At 37.5% G+C, this 18,258-nt stretch overlaps 1 protein-coding gene across 1 annotated transcript in view; it reads left to right on the top strand.

Moving 5' to 3' along the window:
- nrbp2a (nuclear receptor binding protein 2a) overlaps nt 1-16,459 on the top strand; it is a 40,231-nt gene extending 23,772 nt beyond the window's left edge. The window contains exons 2-18 of the mRNA XM_052134800.1: nt 2,216-2,338; nt 3,940-4,041; nt 4,140-4,229; nt 4,360-4,400; nt 4,720-4,814; nt 4,926-4,949; nt 5,261-5,344; nt 6,360-6,415; nt 6,534-6,629; nt 6,718-6,850; nt 7,046-7,148; nt 7,225-7,275; nt 7,564-7,699; nt 12,273-12,326; nt 12,415-12,478; nt 12,876-12,931; nt 13,072-16,459. Coding sequence (XP_051990760.1) covers nt 2,216-2,338; nt 3,940-4,041; nt 4,140-4,229; nt 4,360-4,400; nt 4,720-4,814; nt 4,926-4,949; nt 5,261-5,344; nt 6,360-6,415; nt 6,534-6,629; nt 6,718-6,850; nt 7,046-7,148; nt 7,225-7,275; nt 7,564-7,699; nt 12,273-12,326; nt 12,415-12,478; nt 12,876-12,931; nt 13,072-13,170 — 1,407 coding nt within the window. The 3' untranslated portion in view covers nt 13,171-16,459. The remainder of the gene's footprint in view (nt 1-2,215; nt 2,339-3,939; nt 4,042-4,139; nt 4,230-4,359; nt 4,401-4,719; nt 4,815-4,925; nt 4,950-5,260; nt 5,345-6,359; nt 6,416-6,533; nt 6,630-6,717; nt 6,851-7,045; nt 7,149-7,224; nt 7,276-7,563; nt 7,700-12,272; nt 12,327-12,414; nt 12,479-12,875; nt 12,932-13,071) is intronic.
- The last annotated feature ends 1,799 nt before the right edge of the window (nt 16,460-18,258 follow it).

Genomic DNA, 18,258 nt, shown 5'->3' with positions numbered 1-18,258 from the left:
TAATGTCATAAAAAAAAAATAATTGTTTTAAATTTCCTAAAAGGTTTCCTCTATTTCTAGGTTTTAATTAGATTTTGAATCCCAGAATTTGACTGTGGTCTCAGATGTTTGTACCCCACTGTATATGCCAACATATTTGTTTTTCTATATGCTTTTAAAGGGATAGTTCACCCAAAAATGTAAATTATCCAATCATTTACTCACCCTCATGCCATCCAAGACATGCAAGACTGACTTTTTTTTCTACTGAACACAAAGATCTTTAGAAGAATTTCAGCTGTACAGGTCCAAACAATGCAAGTAAATGATGACCAGACATTTCATCCTCTAAAAATCACATAAAGGAAACATAAAAGTAATCCATAAGACTCCAGTGCATATCTTCATAAGTGATATGATGGGTGCGGGTGAAAAACAGATCAATATTCGTTTTTTTTTTTTTTTTCTTTAAATTTTCCTCTGTTCCCAGTAGGTGGCAATATGCACAAACAATGTGAAAGTAAAATCGGAGATTTATGGTAAAAAATTACTTCAATATTAATCTGTTTCTCACCCACACCTATTATATCGCTTCTGAATTAAATCACTGGAGTCGTATGGATTACTTTTACGCTGTATTTATATCCTTTTAGAGTGTCAACATTTTGGTACCCATTAACTTGCATTGTATGGACTTACAATCTTCGTTTTGTGTTCTGCAGAAGAAAGTAAGTCATACACGTCTGGGATGGCATGAGGGTGAGTAAATGATGAGAGAATTTAAATTTTTGGGTCAACTATCCCTTTAATATGGACAACAGACCTTAATTTCATAAATCCTAGTAACATCCTCTGTGTTTTACAGGAGTGCATTGAGTTCCAATACTGTATACTTCCAATACAGTCAGGACAAACAGCCTTTGATTGCCCATAATTTTGTGATGCCAGAAGGGCAGAAGGACACTGGCTCACAGAGGAAATGGAAACATTTTTTATTTTGTTTTTAAAGACATTCTTCATCTGTCTGTCCACCATCTAGGGAATTAATTAACTCCAAATGTAATTAGACATGTTTTTTATGTCTTTGGTCTTGCATAACCCAGTTTTGCTGTGCTCGTCCTGGATCAGTGAATGCTAAAGTGTGATAAAGCCTGTTCTACATTTTACTGTTGCCCTAAGGTTGGTTTATACTCTTTCAGTTGTTTTAATGGCCAGTCTGGGCTTGGATTTCATTCAGTGGTGACTGCCAGTCAGTCTGCTTGAATGCCACAATAAACCGTTTATATGTGTTTATTATAAAGGTCCACCCACCTTGTTCTGTCTAAGAACTGGCTAACTTTTATATCATGTAGCTGACTCAGGCTTTGGGACAATTAATAATGCCCATTATTTTGGTTCGTTTACTATAATGTTACTGTTACAAGCATGTAAATCATGTCCTACTTTTGCACTTTTTTGTACCTAAATGCCCTGACAAATTAAAAAGCGCTTTGTTGAACCATATCAAACAGTATCATCAATTTTAGGTAATATGTTTGTGAGTTTGAGACACAGAGTTGAATCTATCCAAGGCCTTTTAGAGTGCAGCTGTGTCTCAGCGAGACTAGATCATGTTGTGTCTGTCTCCAAAACATAACTTGAGCTGACCGTTCACAAGGAGTGTAGCAAATCTGGCCTATAAATGGAGAAATCCAAACAAGAAAACATTGGGCAGTTTGTTGTCTTTTGGTCAGTTGTAAAAATAAATGGAATTTTCTGTCCAAAATAGGTGGAAACTTGAAGTGTTTTGGGGGTAAACGGCAGTAAACCTGATTCTGTATTCTAAGTTTTATTTACAGCATTACAAAGAAAAAAACTGACAAGAACTTGCAAGCTGCTAGGCAGCTGCTCAAAGACTGTGTATTTATGCTCTGGCTGTGCCAACTCACAACGTGCTCTCTGGGAGAGTTGTGGAGCAGGGGGTGGAGAAGGGGGCGTGTCCTGTGGGCTTCTCTTCACAGAAATACACATTTCCTGTTCTACCAATACTGAGAAATTCATACTAAAATTCCACATTTCCAAACACTGTAGAAAGTTTTGCAATATAGAGTAAATATTGCTTAATTTGCTAAATGATACTTTGTGTGAACTTGTCAGTGTTTTGTGTGCCGAGTGTTGAAGCTAAAAAAAAATCTCTTTTCCTCTTTCTCTCTTGTTCCCTTTCTCACCATTTTTATTTTTTATTTTTTTTATTTAGGTCAGTCAGGGAAATGTCCCAGGCATTGAGAGTGCGTACTTGGCCATGGACACTGAGGAGGGGGTGGAGGTGGTGTGGAATGAAGTGCAGTTTTCAGACAAGAAGGTTTTCAAGTCCTTTGAGGTAGGACCACACTTTTTTCCACATCTATTAATTTTGAATATAAATGTCTTCGGTGGGCAGAGAGCAACAAAGATTTATTTTGGATTTCAGTTCAGAATAAATGTTTACTTGCCCTGCCAACATTTTCACTGGCAGCACCACAAAAAAATTATGCGTTTTATATTTTTATGTGTCCGGGGGAAAAAAAAATATATTTATATTTTTCTATTCATTTTAATTTGTCTTTTTTATAAAGCAGTTTGCAGCTAATTTTATATACACTGATGAGCCAAAAGATTATGACCACTCACAGGTGAAGCGAATATCATTGATCATCTAGTAACAAGGCCACATGGCAAGGTCTGGGTGATTAAATGGTAAGGGAACAATCAGTTCTCGTAGTCAACGTGTTGAATGCAGGAGAAATGGGCAGGAGTAAAGACTTGAGTGACTTTGGCAAGGGACAAATTGTTATGACTAGACAACTTTATACTAAGGTCAGTCAGGGAAATGTCTCCGGCATTGAGAGTGCGTACTTGGCCATGGAAACTGAGGAGGGGGTGGAGGTGTTTCTCTGAAACAGCAATGCTTTTTGGGTGCTCCTGGTCAGCAGTGGTAAGTACCTACCAACAGTGGTTCGAGGAGAGACCAATGACAAACCGGTGAGAGGGTGTTGGGCACCCAAGTGTCTTCAATGCAGGAGGACAATGAAGGCTATCCCGTCTGATCCAAACCGACAGAAGGTCTACTGTGGCACAAGTCGCAGAAAATATTAATGATGTTTACGGGAGGAATGTGTCACATCACATAGTGCATCACACCTTGCTGCGTATGGGGCTGTATTGCCGCAGACCTGTCAGAGTGCCCACGATGACCCCTGTCCACTGTCAAAAGCACCTACAATGGGCACGCGAGCATCGGAACTGGACCTTGGATCAGTGGAAGAAGGTCTCCTGGTCCGATAAGTCAGCCTCTAAATTCCCCAGATCTCAATCCGATTGAGCATCTCTGGGATGTGCTGGACCAACATGTCCACAGCGGCTCCATCTAGCAACTTGCAGGACTTGAAGGATCTGCTGGTAATATCTTGGTGCCAGATACCACAGGACACCTTCAGGAGTCTTGTAGAATCCATGCCTTTGTGGCTCGGCTCTGCAGAGGACCAACAGCATATTAGGCAGGTGGTCATAACGTTTTGGCTCATTGGTGTATATATTTGGGTTTGTATAATAAAAATTATTGGAAAACAATAACATCTGTTCAAAACATAACTGATTTCATTGTTTTCAACCCGTTGTAACTCTGATATTCTCAAGACTATCATAAATCATTGTCATGATTATGACAAAATCTCCTCATGTCAGCCAGCTAGATCAAGTTACCTTGGTGGCACAATATTCAATAGATAAAAGAAAACCAAATTATTTAGTTCTGCAAGGCATAAAATTTCACATATGTTGTCCGTAAATGTAAAATGTGACAATGTCTTGTTGCTGCACCAAAAACACCGGTGAACTCCTACTATATTGAACAGTCATTGTGGTGAAATTGTGGTTTTTTTAACAGAATACAGAAATAACACTTAAAATGGAAAACCAAATGTTATTTTGTATGTTATGCAGGACAGGATAAAGGAGATGTTTGAGAACCTCATGCAGGTGGAGCATACAAACATCGTGAAGTTTCACAAGTACTGGCTGGACATGGGAGAGAGCAGAGCCAGGGTGAGAAAAAGAACACACCTGATGTAAACAAAAGCCTCCGTGAACTTTACCCCAAATCCAGACTTCTCACTTTTTCTGTCATGTTTCCTGTGATGCAGGTAATTTTTATCACAGAATATATGTCATCTGGCAGCCTCAAGCAGTTTTTGAAGAAGACCAAGAAAAACCACAAAACTATGAATGTGAAGGTTAGACATTTCATCAATCATGAAATGAAATTAGTCCGCACACAGAAAAGCTGGAGGACAACACCACCTTCTGGCAGAAATATGACAAAATCATAAGACATTTTCTGTTTGTACTTTCTGTGTGTCTCAGGCATGGAAACGTTGGTGCACACAGATTCTAGGTGCGCTCAGGTAGGACATTGAATATTCAATATTATCTCTATTAAATCTGCTGGTAAAACTAGTTAAAAATATATTGTCATTTATTTGCCATTTAGCAAAGTCAAGTCAATTTTATTTGTATAGCGCCTTTCACAACACACATCGTTTCAAAGCAGCTTTACAGAATATCAGCATTAACAGACGATAAAACTGTAATGTCTATAAAGTCGATTAATCATCATTGTTTAATTTAGATAAAATACGATTTTTAATAGTGTTTAAAAATAATTATATATACTGGGCATATACAGTATATTATGTACTGATATTTTGTGCTTTCCATTTTTAGTTACTTACATTCATGTGATCCGCCTATTGTCCACGGTAACCTGACCTGTGACACCATCTTTATCCAGCACAACGGGCTCATAAAGATTGGCTCAGGTTTGATGGGGTCTTTTAATACTAATGGGGATTTATTTAAGATGTAGCGCTAAATTATTTGACTTTGTCATTTCTTCTGTTTTAACAAAACCTTTTTTTTTTCTTTTGCAGTCTGGCACAGGCTGTTTGTAAATGGTAAGTTCACTCTTGGATCAATATGCCATCTCCCCAGAAAGAAAACACACTGCATAAAGTTGTCTCTTTCTTTTCCTTCCTCTTGAACAATATTTTGAGTATATTGGTCCATAATCCTGATAGTTAGGTAATGTATACTGAGCATTTCTTTTCAGTTTTGACAATCTTCAGAATCTCTTTTGGACATAGAAAAAGCTGATGTGCTGGAAACCTTATTGTAAAATATTCACTGGCTGTAATTCTTCTATCCACACTTAGCTTTTGCAAAGAGTTTCGTTTAATAATGTTGTGTGTTTCTCTTTTTCACTTAGTTTTTGCTGAGGCTATTCATGGGAATGTGCACCAGCATCGAGATGAAGTGCGAAACCAGCACTTTTTTGCTCCAGAGTATGGCAGTGAGTAGCTGTGGCCTTTACTATCTTTTATGTCCATCTCTCCCAAGGGGTCTGCGGTGGGACTGCAGGGGGTATGCTAATTATTGTTTGATCTTAAATTATATTTAGATTTTTTTTAATATATTTTAAACACAAAAACAATATTAAGTTAACTTGAAGCAAAGGTAAAGTTAAGATAAATGAATCCTAGATAAATCATTGTCCTTATGTACTGTGGTATCCACCAATCGATCAGCCACCGATCTTGATCGACTGAGCTTTGCCTTAAATCTGTGATCGGCCAGTCGTGCCTAATTTCAGGGCTGAACTTTCTTTAATTGCAGCACGCACACAATTGCACATACGGTACACTGCTACTCTAATGAATGAGCACTTGCTCTGCCCTCAAATCATGCTATTACACCCACTGGAGGGTGAGTTGTTGGCAGTTCTAAGCATTCCTGAATTTACAATTTCTGACATGCTGTAATTCAGATGAATAAGCCGGTTTGTTTTAAAAATGTGTATGAATATATATCATATATATGTTTGCCACAATACCACTAATAATTGCAATAACAGTTTAACCTTTAGTTACAGCACTGCGTCTTCACACTGTTGCTTAATGATTAGTGATTTGCATTACAAAAAAGTGCCAAAGATGGTAAACAATTGCTAAATGTATCAGTTTTGAAGCTTGCTGTGGATATATCTCTTATTGTTAAACGTATCTCTGCTGTGTAAGCTCTCATGGTGTTTAGTGGGTGCCATTAAGTCACAATGATATTTCATATTGACAACAGAACTGTTCATAACTAATAAACATCACAATTAATTACATTTGTATGTAATTTTAAAGTCGTTAACATATAACTTTTTTATATAACTTGCAAAAGTGTGGCAGATGGCACTTTTACTAGAAATATCAGTGATCAGCCTCAAATGTCCTGATCTCTGCACCACTAGTATAACTTGCTGTTCTGTGTGTATCCATCTATATATTTATTGACTGTTTTTTGTTTTTGTTTTCATTTAGTTGCTGAAGACGACTACGCCATTGATATATTTTCATTTGGGATTTGTGCCTTGGAGGTCAGAAAATTACTCTTAATGATCAAAGTTAGCAAGCAATATTTCCCCTTCGAGGAAAGTATGACCTCAGTTTTTCCCTTCTTTCTTTTTTATATATATTTCCCTGTTCACCTTTTAGATGGCAGTGTTGGAAATCCAGGCCAATGGAGACACTGCAGTTTCGAAAGAGGCCATAGATCATGCTGGACAGTTACTTGAGGACCCTCTCATGAGGGTAAAAGACTTAAAAGTGAATTTTTTCAATTCTTTTGAATTGAATTCTTTTGGTTCAATCTATTGCTTTCAACTCTCTACACCAACAGGAATTTATCCAATCGTGTGTGCTCACAGAAGCTAAGACGAGACCCACAGCTCACGACCTGTTGTTCCATAGAGTATTATTTGAAGTCCACTCCTTAAAACTGCTTTCTGCGCACTGTTTTATCAATAATCAGTGTAAGTGGGACATGGAAAACACCTTCCAGACTTCTCAGTGTAAAAATACTTTAGTTTTGATCTCAGATGTAAAAGAAACATTATGGATGGGCCGTTCATGCAAAAAGGGAAATTGTTGTTCCTTTGTACGTCACATTCTGTGTGGCTTAGGTCTAAGAAACTTTTTCTTTTTTTTTTTTCATGTTTTTTCCCCAGATCTCCTTCCTGAGAACTGTGTGGAAGAAAAGACTAAATCTTATGACCCAAATGGCATCATGGCAGAGATTAACCATCGAGACCGACCTGGAGTTCATCTGAAGTACGTTTCTAAAACGTTACATTTTTATTCTCTTGTTTCCCGTTTTCCTCTAAACTCCTCATTTTGTTCTTTCAAGATATTCCCATGTCTCGCCTCTGGAGTTGGACAAATTCCTTGAGGATGTCAAGTAAGTCATGGAGAAGATCCACTGATCTTAGATTTAATCTGAGTGGTGGTGTAGTGGGCTAATGCACATTAATGTTAATCAGAAGGTTGTTGGTTCGATCCCCACAGCCACCACCATTGTGTCCTTGAGCAAGGCACTTAACTCCAGGTTGCTCCGGGGGGATTGTCCCTGTAATAAGTGCTTTGGATAAAAGTGTCAGACAAATGTGTAAATGTAAATGTAATCTGTCTTTTGATTTCAATGCTTGTACCTTTTGAGTATACAACTTTTTATCTTCTGCTCATCCAGGAATGGCATATACCCTCTGATGAACTTCGCTTCCCAGCGGCCCCACCCAATCCCCCGCGCTCTGTCTTTGTCACAGGAACAGATGGAGACTGTGAAGACCCCAACTCCAGAACCCCAGGAGACTGAAACCAGAAAGGTAAGAAAGAGATGCGAAGAGAAATATTTATGTTAAATGAAATGTGAGTAAGACTGGTTTTGGAAAATGTAGAACAACATCTTTGATCTTTTGTTCTACATTTGTAAGTGTTTGCTGCTGATTAATTAGAAGTAGGTCCAGATCTGATAGTGGAGCAAGGGTCTGTTCAAACGTTTCCCAGAATTTATCAATACATCTCATCTATGTATAAACCTTATTTTAGCTACCTTTCCTCAGTTTGCAGAGTATTTTTAAGATTCTATACTTCAAAGAAGAAAAAAGCCATTTCACACCTGATAAATTATCAGCACGTGCATGGGGAAAACACTTAAGTAAATAAACAATATATCATTGCAAATGCATTGCAATTATTAATACAACGTTTTGGTCATGTGACCTTTGTCAGGTATTAAAAAGAATGAATCACATGCAAATTTAAAACAAAGAGTGGCCAATCAAAAATAGTTACAAACAGTCATTGCCAATGACAATCAGAAAAAAGGTGACAACCTCACCTTTATAACATAGAAAGACAATCAGACCTCCTTGTTCACTTTCAAAAAAAGAATAAGCTCAATTTACCATGTTGAGTAGACATCGTAAGAAAACAAATTACTGAAGTCTAATATCTATCAAAAACAAAAATTAAATATACAATGTAATAATTTTCATATAGATATCTCTGCATTGAACATAGAAAAATACCAAAAATATACAAATACATTTTTCAAAACATGAATTTCCTCGTCACAGCATACCATTAAAAGGAAGTTTATCATTAAGATCCACCGGGGCTAACATTTGGAGAGAGTTAATCCAAAAGACCTCATATCTCAGCAAAATAAGATCTTTGTCCCAACTTCTAGGTGCCATTTGGCAGCTTGACCTTTTCTATACCAAATAATCGTAATGTGGAAATGTCATTGTTAAAGTTATTAAAATGAACCACAACTGGAGAACTTTTATGTGGACTTACGTGTTGTTTAAGTTGTCTAGACGTTTTTCCCACATACCTCAGACCACAAGAGCAATGAATCAAGTAAACTACATGTGTCGATATACATGTGAAAACAGTTAGCGTTTCTCAGTGCGGAGATGACATAAATTATTAGTTTTAATAGGTATTGTTACAGTACAATTACCACATCTATAATTGCCAATAGGAACAGTGCTGAGCTTGGTCTGGTTAGATGTAAGCTTATTCAATTCTTGGCTCTTTTAAACACAGTTAGAAGGGGGTGCTAAAACGTGTCTGCTAAGTTAGGATTGGTAGATAAAGAATTCCAAAATTCTCTAAAAATTGTTTTTATATAGTTTGAAACAGGGGAGTGGGTAGTAGTAAATGTAAAAGAAAAGTACTGCCGCTCCCTATAAGCAGAGTATGCAGTCTGCGTAGGGCACCAACTCTTTAGGGGGGCACCATCTTACCCTAGGAGGGTACCAGAAAGTCCACCTGCAGCCCTTACTCACACGTAATACGTTATTCAAGGACCCGAAAGCAGTTGTGTAACACAGATGATCGCTTCATGCTCATATCACCTTTCTATTGACTCTGAAAAACACCAAAAGAAAGATAACCTGGCTCCCTGCTCATCTGTGTGAACGGGACTTAGGCATGCTGCATGGAGCATGGACTTGTCAATAAATTGCAATGTCCGTATTGAAGAGATCTCTACAGTGAGACAGGAAGGACGGCTGATAATCTTGATCTATGTGACAACACCTGCACCGGACCGGTACATCCGAATATAACATCTGTGTGACAGGTACAGGATGGCAATAACAACTGCCCGAATTACACCAGGTATTCGCAATAGGCTGAGAGAGGCTGCATTGAGGGCTTGTTGGCCTGTTGTAAGGCAGGTCCTTAACAGACATCACCGGCTACAACGTCACCTATGGGCACACACCCACCTTCGCTGGACCAGACAGTACTGGCAAAAAGTGCTCTTCACTGACAAGTCACTCTTTTGTCTAACCAGGGGTGATGGTCTGAATGAGTGTTACACCGAGGCCTGTACTCTGGAGCGGGATCGATTTGGAGGTGGAGGGTCTGTCATGGTCTGTGGAGGTGTGTCACACCATTATTGGACTGAGCTTGTGGTCATTGCAGGCAATCTCAATGCTGTGCGTTACAGAGAAGACATCCTCTTCCCTCATGTGGTACCCTTCCTACAGGCTCATCCTGACATGATCCAGCATGACAATGCAACCAGCTATACTGCTCATTCTGTGCATGATTTCCTGCAATATAGGAATGTCAGTGTTCTGCCATGGCCAGCGAAGTGCCTGGATCTCAATCCCATGGAGCACATCTGGGAACTGTTGGATCGGAGGGTGAGGGCTAGGGCAATTCCCCCCAGAAATGTCCGGGAACTTGCAAGTGCCCAGAACACCCGCTCTGACCTTCACTTCACACAAACATCAACACCTCCTGCAACCACCCTACTCTCCTCTCCTGCTACTCAACGTGCACTTAAGATCTGTGAAGAGGATGTGTGCCGTGTCTTCTGGAATCAAAAGACAAGGAAAGCACAGGGACAACCCACTTGTCTAATATCCTGTGCTGACCAGCTGGCACCCATCTTAACACAGATCACTGGAGCACTGTGAAGAATCCCAAAATCACAGGACTTAATGACCCCATTTACATGCACATAAGAAAGCAGTTTATTTCAGGGTTTTCCTTGCACCACTTAAGAGATTCAAATAAAGCTGTTTAACATGCATAGTGGCGTTCTTACAGGTTTTTGAAGCATGCGCATGTGTGTGAACAGACCTGGGTAACACGTCATTGGATGGAGCTGAACAAGAAGTAAACAAAACAGAAACACTTCGACATTTCCGGGAGTACAGTAGGGAAAGCACATACACAATAAATTATACTAATTTATAAACACCAGTGTAAATTTATCGACTGTCCCTTACCTCCGCATAATAATACAGATGTTTTACGTAATAGAGAAAACCCCACTATTGCTGCGCAAATCTGCTGTAGGTCACAACAGAAAGTTAAGGAAACAAACACAGCAACAACTGTGGAATATATGTAAATAAATCAAAACAACAGGGTAAAATAGCAAAGTCTTTCTCAGATGCCATGTTTGTTATTTACACTAGTGTTGTGGGGATATTACGTTGCTATGGAAAACACTGCTTTCTCACCAAGCCGCATGTATACAAAAGTTAAGAGTATGCCGCTTATACAGTACATGTAAACAGGAACGCTGTTTTCTCTCAAGCCACATTCTTGCAATATGCTTCTTTCTGGTGTCCATGTAAACGCACTCAATGACTACAGACCGTCGCTCTTACATCTTTGGTCACAAAGTCATTTGAGAGACAGGTGTTGGCCCACATGAAGGACATCACTGGACCCTTTCTGGATCCCCTTCAATTTGCTTATTGAGCAAACAGGTCTGTGGATGATGCAGTCAACATGGGATTGCATCATATCCTTCAACATCTGGACAGACCAGGGACCTATTCAAGGATCCTTTTAGTGGACATTAGTTCGGCTTTCAACACCATCATCCCAGCAATTCTCCAGACTAGATTAACCCAACTCTCTTTTCCCACCTCTGTCTGTCAGTGGATCACAAGCTTTTCGACAGATAGGTAGCAGTTAGTGAGACTGGGGAAATTCACTTCCAGCAACTGTACAATCAGCACTGGTGTCTCCCAGGGATGTGTGCTATCCCCACTACTCTTCTCCCTGTACACAAATGACTGCACCACCAAGGACCCCTCTGTTAAACTTCTTAAGTTTGCAGATTACACTACTTTCATCTGCCTCTTCCAGGATGATGATGAGGTTGAACAGCTGGCTGTCTTGTGCAGTCAAAACAACCTGGAGCTCAACACACTCAAAACAGTGGAGATGATAGTGGATTTTAGGAGGAACACCCCAACGTTGACCGCGCTCACCATTCTGAACAGCATTGTGGCAGCAGTGGAGTCATTCAGGTTCCTGGGCTCTACCATCTCACAGGACCTGAAGTGGGAGACCCACATTGACCCAGCAGAGATTGTTTTTCCTTTGAGTAAATTTAACTTACCACAGGCGCTGCTGATACAGTTCTACTCAGCAGTCATTGAGTCAGTCCTCTGCACTACAATAACTGTATATGTGTGTGTGTAGGTATATATATATATATATATATATATATATATATATATATATATATATATATATATATATCACCCCTCAATAGTTTAGCTATATCAAGAGTGTTGCATCTGTCTGAAAGGTATTTTAAAATATTTGACTTTTCAGTGGCAGTTAAAGGAAGAATGATGAAGGTAATGAAGAAGCTGCCTAATAATTATTCACTTTCGCCACACCCTCCCTCATTACACAAACCTACCACCTGAAAATGATTGAATCCAATAAGCATTCAAGTTTAAATGGTTTGGAGTTGGAAAATGTGCATGGAAATAATGATAAGATCAGAATACTCACTTGCCTAATAATTGGGCATGCAGTGTATAAAACTAATTTAGGTGTAATATACAATATGTATCAAAACACTGTTTGTTAATAGTTTTGTAATCATGTAATGACTCCCTATAGGTCGTCCAGATCCACTGTAATTTGGAAGCGAATGAGGAAGGCACAAGGAGTCATGTGAGTTAATCTTGTGTGGCTAGTAGTTTTCACCTAAATTAAAGTTGTGAACGTTTTGCATCATTATCTATCCTTTCTGTCTCTGTAGCTCTCTCTCTTCTTAAAGATGGATGACCGGCTTCACCGCCAACTTAGCTGTGATGTTATACGATGTAAGTAAACGTTCACATGCACAAATGTGTTTTTGGCACGTTTATTCTGTCACAGAATGAACACTGAATTTCTGTGCTAAAGATTAAAATTCTAAATAAAATTGTTATTGTGCATGTGTGTGTGTTTTATGAGAATATTTTTCAGTAAACTTGAAATGTATCGATTATAATTAGAATCAATGACTGGACATTTAATAGTTTTTTAAAAACATTTTGATTCGGTTTTGTTATTCGCAATGCTTCATGGTAGTGTAGTGCATTCCCCAATACATGATGTTAAGTGCACTTTTTTCTTTTTCCCAGATATTAATATACTTATTTGCTTAAGTCATCAACAAACCAACCATATAGAGAATATATTTGTGTGTTAATGGCTAAAAAGTACCTTTTTTTCCAGCTGACAGTCCCAAAGATTTGGCTAGTGAGTTGGTTCACCATGCTTTCATCAGTGAGGTTAGTGCAGAATCTCAGCCAACATTGTCGTTTGACAGTTTTGTCCAGAAAAAGCTACCAATAAATATGACACTTTATTATTTTTATTTTTTTGTTGTATGTGTAAATAGGATTGATTATCTTGTTTTTGTGTCATACAGGACGACTGTGATAAGTTGGCATGTTTTCTTGAGGATGCATTATGTAAGCACTGGTCAGGGACATCTAACTCCCCTACTGCCATGGCTGTGATGTACTAAGCCCAGGTGGTCTGAACCGTCCCATTATAGACAAACAGAGTAAGCAGAGTGGATCGATACTAGGAGGAAATGAGACCAAATATGCAATGTTAAAAGTTCTCATCAAACCACATGGTACCTGCACAAACTCCAATGAGCTCAAACTGTTGATATGGAAGGTCAAATAATTGCTGTCATCTCACAATGATGAATAAATCACTTCATTGCCTGCCTTTTAGGTTTGGTTTAGTTTAGTTTTCATAACGGAGTTAAATGGATTTTTATATATACACATCCTTCCAAGTTATCCTGCCTATGGCACAATCCGTCCTCCATCCATTCTCCAAAAGATATTTGGCAGGGTCAAAATCTCACAGAAACAGGCTTTGGGAACCAGAGAAAGGAAGCTTCATGTCCAAGAAATAAATGCTTCCTATTCTTCAGCACAAGTGGAGTCTTTTTTTTTTTTTTTTTCAGTTGTCTGTGTGTTCCAGACTTAAATTATTTATTATTTTAAACTATTAATAAGTCTTGGTATAGAAACATGTTTAAAACTCCAAGCAAGGAAATTTTAACTAAATGTTTAATTCTCATTGCTTCATTACGTTACTCTATATGCTTTTAAAGAGCTGACTGTGAGCAAATGAATGTACGATACTATGACAAAAGTGTTCTTGGCACCTCTTATACTATTTTGACACTCTTTGTTTTAGACCTTAAACTTGATTTCTTGCTCTTATTCAGGAGTAATTCTTACAAAGACTAGTGAAACGAATGCGTTTAGAAGTGCTCCCGTGACTTTGTTGCTTTATAATATCCCAAATGCTTTTCCATGCATAGACAACTGACTTTGCAAATGTTTATAAACAGTGGCAATAACGGTAACCCAGAATTGTGTGAGTTGCATGTCATATCTGGTGTTTGCTCTGTTTTAAGCAGTAAAAATCAGAAGAGCACTTCATCCAGAAGATTTTCTCCCAGAATGAGATGGAATAAATATGTGCCTCTCCAAATTGAATAAGACATTTGCATTTTTTCATTTAGCAGACAATTTAAAAAAAGGAGACCTACAAATGAGGAAAATACAAGCAAAAGCAATTAATCTTAAGAGCATTTTCAATGGCTACCAACAAAACCTCACACACCAGGCGCCCTATTCATCCAACGTCTAAATGTGTAACAGTGTTAATATGGGATTTTCCTTTTACATTATGTGACTATGTGCTGATAATAGATCAGTGGACTGCTCAGAGATGGGCCCAGTTTACTATTTATCTGTTCCTTAGCTTTTAATATTATTTCAGTATAAGTTTGATATGGCACACATCATGCCTCGTACACTACTATTCAATTCTAGAGTAAAATGACCAGTAATCAGACCAGTGATTAGAAGAAATGTGGTTAACTTTAAAAACTCTTCTTTTAAGGGCTGATGTTCTGTCATATTTTCACAGTATGTGTATATTTTGTGGCATATTAATGATTTGCACACTACTGCATATATATTCTATATGATAACTAAATCATGTCAAGGCCAAAGATGTACTGGTGTAATGCTGGCAATTGAGATTTTGCTTTTTAGGTAAAAGAGTGGGTATTGCATTGCAATGACATATTTAAAACGGTATTCATTATGTGAAGGCTTTTGTGTTGCCATGCCATCCAAAGCAAAAAGGGATGTGTTTTAGTACTGTTCTTTCCAATGGCTTTGACTTTTCCAATATCTCTTTAAATAAAATCATGCATGTCAGAAAAAGAATGCTTTTACAGAATGTATCTGTTAAGTTTACTGGCATGATTGTATAGTGGATGTATTACAGCTTCTGAAAACTATTTACATTTGTAATCTCAAATGTTTTAAAAGTCATGGAAAAAATACAGTCATTATCCACTTACTGTTATCATGAGACACAGATGTCTTTGCAATGTAATTAACTTGTATGTTGATTCAAGATAGTGATATGAATGTAGAGTAAATAGCTCTTCAAAATCTACTCTCTCTAATTCCTTGTGCCATGTATCATCTAAATCCAAGCATTAACTGGACTTTTGCTTTGGGCAAATCTTATATATAATTTTTTTTTTTCTTTTTTTCTTTTTTTTACTTTTGTGTTGAAATTGTATACTGTGACATGAAATACTATAACATTAAAACATCTTATTAATACTTGAATATATATATACTGAATTTATTTCATAAGTTTTTTTCTGTATGTCATTATTAAATATTCACAAGAACTTGAGAATATTTACTGGCAGCCAAACCATCCCCACACCTTCTGCCCACAGATTTTCTTTTACTTTTTTAGTATTAGTCATTTGTGATTTAAGGATAAGGATTTTTTGACAAAATTATAATTTTCTTAAAGAAAATAAAAAGTACAGTTAGGACCGTTATGATATTTTTCACTGTGACCTTATTATCAGGACATTTTTAGCAGTAATGAGAATATCATAATCACCATCTTTTCTGCATTGTGGTAATGATAATTGGTAGGTAAAGTGTGTTACTGTCGTGAAAATAATCTCACAAAGTAAAACAAATCTCAATGGCCCTACAAATAGGCTTTATTTTCTATATGCAAACTATAATTTATTCAATTTATATTTTTATTGTCATGTAAAATAGAACCAGGACATTTTCTCGAGAGGTTTTGTGAGAATCGCCCTTACAGAGATTGCACAAAGAAATCATTTCTAGCCTGTAAGATATGTTAGAGCTTATCATAACTACAAAAACATAAATTCAGTATAGAAATGACCATGACTCGTCCAGACCTGGAAACCACACTTGAAATTTGACATTTCCATGTTTTTCATGAACATTTGCTAGACTAGTGTATGTCCAAAATGCAGCTGCAAGAGTCCTCGTGTTCACATCACCTCTATACTGCATGATCTCCACTGGCTACCTGTTGCATCCCGTTTTCAATTTAAGATACTTCTCCTAACATTTAAGGCTTTAAACGGTCTTGCTCCAGTTTATTTGTCTGATCTACTTCACCTTTATTTGCCTCTTAGGTCTTCTGAACTTGGCCATTTGTCTGTGCCTAGATATATCTTGATTGTCTGCTGTAGGTGGAAGGTAATTTTGTGTTGTTGCTCCTAAACTATGGAACACATTAGCCCTTACTCTTCATAATATTTCCTCTCTTTCCACTTTCAAGACCCAGCTGAAAACATATATGCAGTACACTTTAAGTAATTATTTGTTTTTTTTATGTGTATCTTGTATCGTTTATCATGTTATTTAATGTATTTCTAAAATGTACTTATTGTAAAGTGACCTTGAGCTTTGGGAAAGGTACTATATAATAAAACTACTTATTCTACCATGGGAAACCCTGTTTTTTAAACTATTTTACTGCAATAGAGACCCTATTGATTGGCGCCACATATTAGCGTACATGAAACCGAGAAGTTACACTTTAACCCATAAACGCATACCTCGGTTTCTGACCTGGGACCTCATTCCACCCCCTGCACCTCTTCCATTTTTGGGAGATGTGCCCACACATTTTTAGTATTCCTCAATCTTTGCCTTATAGTGTATAAAACAAATAGCCAAAATTGCAACAAAAAAACTCAATAATAGATGTATAATGGCTGAAGTACCAAAAGTGTATAGGATCATTAGAGACCCTAAGTATGTAATAGTGTCTGTTGTTTTTCTTTGGGGGGCAGGGAGACATCCCTGGCCACAGCCCCACCACCAGGAGATGGTCCGGGATTAATTGGGTGAAACATGCTGAAGGCACTGGTGGAGGTGTGGCAATAATGCCCAGCAGGTTATTACAGCAATCTGTGTGACTAATACAGGATACCCATTTCTTTGTTTATTACAAGAGAAATTGGTAATATATTCATAAAAATAAATAGTATATCACGTTGATTTTCTGTGACAGTGGTGAATTATCAGTATCCCGTATTTGTGTACACATACATATTATACATATTATTTGTGTTACTCAAGGTGGCGCTGATGTTTCAGTTATTGACTTGATCATTCGATATTGCTATTTGATGAAGAAACAATGGAAGTAAACTATAGCATGTACAACACGTGAACAGAATGATATGACTATTGTCATTTAGGTGTACTACTGAAATCAGGTAAGTTGTGCATCTGTTTAGACTCAATAAATGCCTGATAACATACTTATGTGTAGTTTATGTAGATTCAGTAGATTAGATTATGTGTAGTTCAATGTGTTTTTGACGACCAGTTGCGTCTCATGAAATTTCAGTGTGAAAGTAATGAATCCTGATCTAGATTTGTCTTGATTTGTTTCATTATATCTTTGAAATGTGAAAAATAAAACACAGTATTTTCTCATAGTCTTGAAAATATTTCAATCTGGCCATTTTGTAGATCCATTTGTGATATATTAACTGTACTAAAGCATACAATTATCATAATATGTTATCAGAGATTTAGGAAACATGCTAAGTTGAAATATTGGCTTTTCCTAAATTTTAGGAAAAGCCAATATTTCAACTTAGCATGTTTCCTAAAACAATGCTACAGACTGTATATTCTACTTTGAAATGTCCGTTTCATGCCAGAATTTCTGTTTGTGTTTTGGCCTGTGTGATGGCCACTGACCATTTCCCAATAGTATTTCGACACCTGGGTTGCCAGAATTTACACAAATTAGAGGGAAAACAGCGCGCTGCAAGCCATGGAGGCCAGCAATACATCTAGCTAACATTGACAGAATTGTAAAAAAAAAAATCCACATGAGCTGGTTTATAATTTGCAAACAACAAAAACATGGCAAACGTATATTTTAGCTGACCAACTTAAAGTCAGTTTGCTCGTTCCTGTTGCGTGTCTTCAACCTGGCAACCCGCGTGAGCTTCGAGTCTTTGGAGGAGGGGGCGGGGGAGACAACTCACTCCAATATTTTGAATAGGGACTGCAGTACCCATTTTAAACGCTTGATGTCAATGTTACATATTGCCTTTAAGCCCCGAATATGTAAGAGTGTTTAATGACATTCCCATGCATTAAAGGGTTAATGTGTTTTTTTTTAATTCTTTCTCGGATTGTCACCATTACAAGTTTAGTTATTTTATAAAAGTGATTGTTATGTCAAAGGCATTATT

This window comes from Xyrauchen texanus, chromosome 9 (genome assembly GCF_025860055.1).
Source record: "Xyrauchen texanus isolate HMW12.3.18 chromosome 9, RBS_HiC_50CHRs, whole genome shotgun sequence".
NCBI lineage: Eukaryota > Metazoa > Chordata > Actinopteri > Cypriniformes > Catostomidae > Xyrauchen > Xyrauchen texanus.
This window is presented reverse-complemented; position numbering and strand designations above follow the sequence as displayed.